General features: G+C 32.9%; 1 protein-coding gene across 1 annotated transcript; it reads left to right on the plus strand.

Annotated features, from left to right (window-relative positions):
• Nucleotides 1-572: 572 nt before the first annotated feature.
• Nucleotides 573-2,144, plus strand: LOC118736409 (protein ANTAGONIST OF LIKE HETEROCHROMATIN PROTEIN 1-like). The gene is made up of 2 exons (XM_036466502.1): nt 573-1,282; nt 1,344-2,144. The coding sequence occupies exons 1-2, from the start codon at nt 800-802 to the stop codon at nt 2,142-2,144; spliced, it is 1,284 nt and encodes a 427-aa protein (XP_036322395.1). The 5' UTR covers nt 573-799.
• The last annotated feature ends 4,982 nt before the right edge of the window (nt 2,145-7,126 follow it).

A 7,126-nucleotide genomic window follows, 5' to 3' on the forward strand; every position in this document is an offset into this window, starting at 1 on the left:
GTTTTCTTTTTGTTTTTTCTTTTTTTTCAATTTCGTTTTCCTTTATTTATTCCTTTTTTTTAGAAAAATATATATCTAGGTTTTTTGAAAGACTTGTGCCTTTCGACAGATTATCGTTAGTTGAAAGGTAGTTACAAGAATTGCTGTGTTATCTTCCCACAGTATTGCCTACATACTGGTCTGCCAATTTCTTCAATTCCACCCAATTTCCTTGTGTGCCTGCAGTAGAGCTTTGGGGTAGCATTTTATCGAGTTTTTTTACAGTTCTGCTTGGAACGTTCCTTTGTTCGACCGGAAGTAGATCGAGTTGAAATGGACTTCTCCTGAAGAACCACCCAGTCCGGCATCACCTACACCGCATCCTTCGAGACCAGAGTTATTGTCATAGTAATTGTGCATTTTGTTAATAACGAACTTTCGTTGATGTTGCTGCTTCTCTAGGTTGTATGGTGTGCATTCTCAACACTTGCCATAATGAACGCTTTATGTTTACTCTTAAGCAGGGATCACACGATTTGTACATTTGTACAGAAAATGCCAAATTTAGATTTGTTCACATTTGCGCATTTGGATATCGATGTGCAAATGATTTGTTTTGCGATCAGACGATTTGGCTGCTAAAGATCCAAATGATTTGTCACACATTTGCACACGACAGAGAAGTGACAAATATTGTCCACATTCATTCACACGGTTTAACCATTTGGTCATAAATACTTAAACAGCTGATCAGTTCTCAACCATACTTTTGCATCTGTGATACATATTGTGAGATTTTAAGTGAAATATACAAAAAATAATGGATACGCAAAGGCAAAAGAAACTCGCAGCGATTATATACATTTGTTATTATATAAAACGGAAAAGATGTCTTGAAAAGAATAGTATTCCTAGAAAGAAAAGAAATATGACTCCACGAAGTGTTTGGGTGAACGAATGGCTCCTTAAAAGGTGCACCGAGGGCGCTTACGAAAAAACTTTGCGCGAGTTCCGGGAAATAAATAATCAAAAATATTTGTTTAAAAATTACTTACGTATGAACGAAACGACCTTCAGCGAACTTCTTAAAAAGATTTCTCCATTTGTAAAAAAGAATGATACAAATATGCGAAAAGCGGTTCCAGACTGTGAACGTTTGGCTTGTACACTGCGCTTTCTCGCTTCAGGGGACAGTTTTAAAAGCTTATCTGTAGTTTTTCGTATTGCGCCCAACACTATATCTTTATTCATACCGGAAGTTTGTGATGCAATTTACAAAACACTCAAAGATGAATATTTGCAGGTAAATATACACCCATTATAGTATAAACGAAAAATTTAATTTTAGATTATTCATTTCTTAGGTTCCATCCAATGAAGATCAATGGAATGAAATTGCCAGAAAATTCAATGAAAAATGGAATTTCCCCAACTGCATAGGAGCAGTTGATGGGAAGCACATCCTAATGGAAGCTCCGACGCGATGCGGAAGTACCTACTTTAATTACAAAGGTACTCATAGCATAGTCCTAATGGCTATTGCAGACGCAGAGTATAAATTCGTATATATTGATGTTGGCTGCAATGGACGAGTTTCCGATGGTGGAGTTTTTGGCAAATCAACTTTCCAGCACGCCTTGAACATGAATTCTCTTGGACTACCTTCATCTAGACCATTGGAAGGCCGCGAACTTAATGTTCCATACGTTTTAGTGGCAGACGATGCCTTTCGTATGCAAAAGCACTTACTAAAGCCATACCCTGGAAGAAATTTGTCAGCTGGCCAGCGCATATTTAATTATCGTTTATCAAGAGCAAGACGTATTGTTGAAAATGTGTTTGGAATAATGGCCAAACGGTTTCAAGTATTTTCCCGACCAATTCGTTTGAATCCTACTAAAACAACAAAGGTCACCATGGCTAGCTGTGCTTTGCATAATTTTTTGATAACGAAATCTTCGAACTATGTGGAAAGCCAAACTGATGAGGAAGGCAATCTAATACCAATTGAATTTAACCAAGTTTCACTTCGACCAGTTCAAGAAGGAACAGTAGAACAGCCAAACAATTACATAAGCAATGAAGCAAAGGAAATAAGGAGAGAATTTGAAGAATATTTTATGTCTGTCAATGGTGAAGTACCATTCCAATACAGACATTTGTAAACTTGTATAGCCCACGCTCGAAAACGCGGCCATAATCAATTCATATTTTAATTAATTACACAGGCCTTCGAAATTAAACCCCCCGCCCCCTCCAATAATTATGTTATAATTTTTTTTCCAAATACTGAGATATCTAAAATTTAAATACCTCTTTTTTCATTGGTGACATATATATTTTAGAATTTTTTGCAACTTGCATGAGAAGCCAAAAAATAATTCATTTAGAATTGAATTTTTAACAAAAACTTTAGATTATTAATTAAAAATACCCATAAAGAGACTAAGTAAATCATAAAATTTTATTAATTTCGATGTTAACGCTAAGAAAATTGTCAAAAATTATTTTCTTAAGAGCTAACACGCTAACGCTAACTTCGAAATTACATAAGTTTTTCTGATTTACTTTGTCTCGTTTTGGATATTTTTAAATAATACTGTTGTGTTTTAAGTAAAAATTCAATTCTAAATTAATTATTCTTTGGCTTCTCATGCAAGTTGTTAAAATTTCTAAAATATACATGTCACCATTAAAAAAAACCACGACGTGTTAGAAAAAACCAAAGAGATATTTTAATTTGACATACCTCGATATTAAAAAAAGACATAATTATTGGAGGGGGAAAAGTTAAATTTCGCAGGTATGTGTCATTATTCAATAAATATTTAGTGTACTTAATTATTATAATGATTGTATTTACAGTGCCCAACCGGATGATTACAAACAATACTCAGATGTTTATATTTTAAGGTTTATTCGATTTTTTCAATTTTCACTAAATGTTTTATAAAAATATAGTAGTGCATAAAATAACATAAACCATCTACATAAACCAAAGCTGAAAGCGTCGAGGAAAAATCACTCAAAATTTTTAATCAGTATTCAGATTATCAAAAATCGAGGCGAATTTTTGGCCACTTCAAACTTGCACTTGATTATGCTGAAATTTTGCTTAAAATTGTTTACAAAACTTTGAACTTTGATTTATGTATATGATTTATCGCCACTAGACACGAATAAAGGCGCGAGCTCAAAAGTTGACGCCGAAAAAGACGCATAAAAAACTTCAGCGTCAAATACTCTTAACATACTTCGCCAAAGTTTTTTATAAGCATCTTTTTTCGCAAAATATTTTTAAACGCCTTTTTTCGCCGTCAAAACACTAGCGCGCCTTTATTCGTGTGTAGTGACGTTATGTTATTGAATGAACTATGTTTTCATGAAACCTATAGTTAAAATTGAAAAAAGTCAGATAGACTTTAAAATATAAACATCTGGGTCAGTACACATCTTCAGGCGGGGAGTGTTGGTTTAGAAATCAGCATACACGTATGGCCATAATAATAGTTGTACAACATTTTGACCAATTTTGACCACGTTTCTATATTTATTTAATGCTCATCTTTTTATAGAAATAAAAGTCATTCATTCCAACAATCCAAATTTCAAACTTTGTATACAATTTAGAAGATTCAACACGTTTTCATCAAAAGTTCAAATAGAATTTCAACAATAACTTATGGTATGCAATTTTATAGCCCATTATATTTCAGTATAATAGCGTGCAAGTATGAAGTGCTTTGATATTCGCGTTCATTTTTGATATTTTTTTGGTGACGGCATTGCGCATTTTCTTCCATGTAACAAAAAATTATGAGCAATTGTTTGTTCGGAAGGTGTAACTCCCCCTCTTGCAATACTTTTCACTTTCGCTGCTAGTTCGATATTGATAAGATTTTAAATGTTACTAAATTTCAGTACCTTAGCATACACGATTCCAGAGGTAAACAGTTTGTTCTTGTGGGAGGTGCCACAATTAAAATTTTATTAACAAGAAAATTAAAAGTAATTCATTAGAAATATGAAAAGAATATACATAAATATGTATATAGGGTAAAATTCCTCAAAGTGTTCCAACTATATAACTTTGGCGATTTTTTGAGGTTCGCATTATTTCAAGTATGTTACTTGCAGTTTAATTGACAGATCTTCCTTGTTTTTTGAATAGTTATGTATAAGTGATTATATCATATTCCGATTGATATTTTTACAGTGTTTCGTGCTTTTCTACGGACATGTAACACGGTTTTTGTGACTGCAAAAATATCAATCGGAATGTAATATCACCTATACGTAATAATATTCAAAGCCTTGCAACTAAAATTCTGATAACATAAATATCTGTTGAAATAATGCGAATCTCCAAAAATTGCCAAAGTTACATAGTTGGTACACATGGGAGACATTTTTTCTATATATTTACCGAAATGGTTTTTTGTTCGGAAATAAATCGATCATCTAAAAAATGTTGGTTAGCTCGGAGATTTTCACTCTGTTATTTGGTCTTATTAACAGCCAACAGCGTTTCCATTGTTTTCTTTATAATTTCCGCATGTAGTTCATTTGCTGTTTGCTCGTCCTGTGCAGAAATATCCCTCATCTGCATTGCCATATATTGCCCGAAAACTGTCCATTTGTCATCTTTTTGTTCAAGCATTTTTATTGCTGACACTAAAATGTCGTCTGGCGATTTATTACTCGATGTACTTGCATTTTCATTAACACTGGATGTCTGAGTATCATCGTTTGAAATATCGACTCGCTGTCCAACCTCAGATTTGACTCTGATGTTGTGGTTTTAGCACGGTCATGATTATAATAAAATTTCATCGCAGACCAGAACGGCCAGTGGGGTTTTTCGATTGCGCCTTGACCAGATTTAGTTGCATATTTTTTTTTTATATTGTTGTAGGAGATCTTAATATTGCTCCATTTCGCCTTGCATTCATCCATGCTGTGAACAACTATTTTTTCCTGAATTTGCTTCCATGCATCGTCCTTTTGTTGGCGATTTTTATAGTCGCTAGAAGAATATTCCCATATGCATGAATGAACTTCAATGGCGTTAATTAATTTAAAGATGTTCTCCTGTGTCCAAGCTGTTGTTACATGCGGCCGTTTTCTCTTTTTTTTCTCAGAATCTTTAATTGGTGTTGATGTCGAGGCTACATCCTCACATACTGCAGTAATTAAAATCTGATCTAAATCTTCGACCGCTTCCATTGTCTATTATAAATTGCAGTTTTTAACATATATATGTACACTTATTCATGTAAAGGCATTAACTCACCAAAATATCTAACGATTAAAGTTAAATACGAGATATTTTAAAGAAACCTAATCAAAGCAACTTAATAATTGAATGTATTTTGTTTTTATTTGTGTTCACTTGAATGGATAAAACAGCTGATTTTGGGGCGAGAAGACCCAGTGTTGCCGCAGTACAAAAGTTTTTAACCAAGTATAGACGAAAAAATTACCAAGTCGAAGAAAAAATCACTACCACTTTTACAATAAACTGTTGATTGACAGTGAAAATATACTTTCCCTGAGACATAGCTGAGGTTGTTTAATCAAGCAGGTCTAATTATGTATATGCATAAGGTCTAAAAACGCGTTTTTCATTGGTTGAAGCACATTTGCATGTACTTGCCCATAACTTTATTTCTGTTTACCCGATGAAAAATACATTTCGCCGCTTACAACAATGTATAAATTGTTAATTTATCTTGAGATATGCTCGGGGAATAATAGGCAAATTTTCAAGGCGAATTGCGGCAATTGTAAACAAACTAGTCTAGACATCTACCTCGCCGGGAGCAGTTAAATATTTAACAATCGCATTATTACTACGCCTGAAAATATGCAATGCGCTACTGCAGGGGAACCGCACGACACGCCATTTATTTAAATGGAATTAATTGCTGCTCATATGTATGTACATACTTAAGAATATACACGTAGGTTGTAAGAGAGAATAAATAAAATGTCAGTTTGATAAAATACGATACATATATGTATCAGAATCTCAATGATTTATTTTAATATCTATTGCAAAATTGTATACAGACAAGACTAAAAAGTAGAAAAACATACAATAAAAAAATACTTTTTAATATACCACGTTTCTATAAATGGACTATCTGGTTAAAACAAAATTATTCTGTAGAGTATTTTATTATTGTAAACTGAATAAAAAATATTACCACATAACAAGATAACCTGATACTCAGGCAAGCGTGAACAACCATATTATTTTATATTTTTTAGTCCATTTATAGAAACGTGGTATATTAAAAAATTTATATATTTTATTTATTTGTGTTCTCATTGTCATTGTGCGTTTAATTTATTAGTGTAGTTTTTTGTTTTTGTGCTGCTGCTATCACCTTGTAGAAATTTGCCTTGGTTCATTTTAAACAAATATTTTAAAATTATTGGTGTCAAAATTGGAGTGAAAAACTTCACAATCTCGAACATATTAATAAAATGGCAATACTGCTCAACCATATTTGTATATTTGTCACAAGCATTTGTCATCAAGTGGCAAATCAGATATTTGGTCATATGCGTAATTTTTATTTGGTTTAAGTAGCAGGGTTGCGTTCACACGATTTGGCCACTAAGGCTGTTTTTGATTTGCCACAAGAAGCCAAATATTTGGCTTTTCTGATAAATGACAAATAAAATTTAGTGTTCACACGGATCCCTGCTTTAGAAGACTATGTTGTTATTTCCCTATCGTGGGCTAGACAGATTGAGGTCAGCCTTAGGTTCCTCCTGTTTATGTACAGACTGAGCGTTAGGGTATCCTAATCAAGAAATTGAGGGAGAAATAAAATATTTTAATATTACATATTATTATATGTATATGTATAAACATTATATTATGTATTCTAATTCTAAAGGCCAAAATCTTGAAATTCCAATCTGAAGTAAAAACGAAAAAAGTTACGTCTCTTTTAAAGCAAATTCGCACAAAGATAGCATTAGAAATATTAGAAATTTATTAAAGTATTGTTCGCGGCTGAATCAAAAAAGTTGTAATTGAACGTAAAAGCAAAATAGGAGAAAAACTAAAAGCACAGGAAGACGCTGAAAAGCAAGCGAATACAATCAATACAAATCAAAATTTAAAAACGCA

The sequence above is a fragment of the Rhagoletis pomonella genome, unplaced genomic scaffold (assembly GCF_013731165.1).
Source record: "Rhagoletis pomonella isolate Grant_MI unplaced genomic scaffold, Rhpom_1.0 Rhpom_scaffold_00003, whole genome shotgun sequence".
Classification (NCBI taxonomy): Eukaryota; Metazoa; Arthropoda; class Insecta; order Diptera; family Tephritidae; genus Rhagoletis; species Rhagoletis pomonella.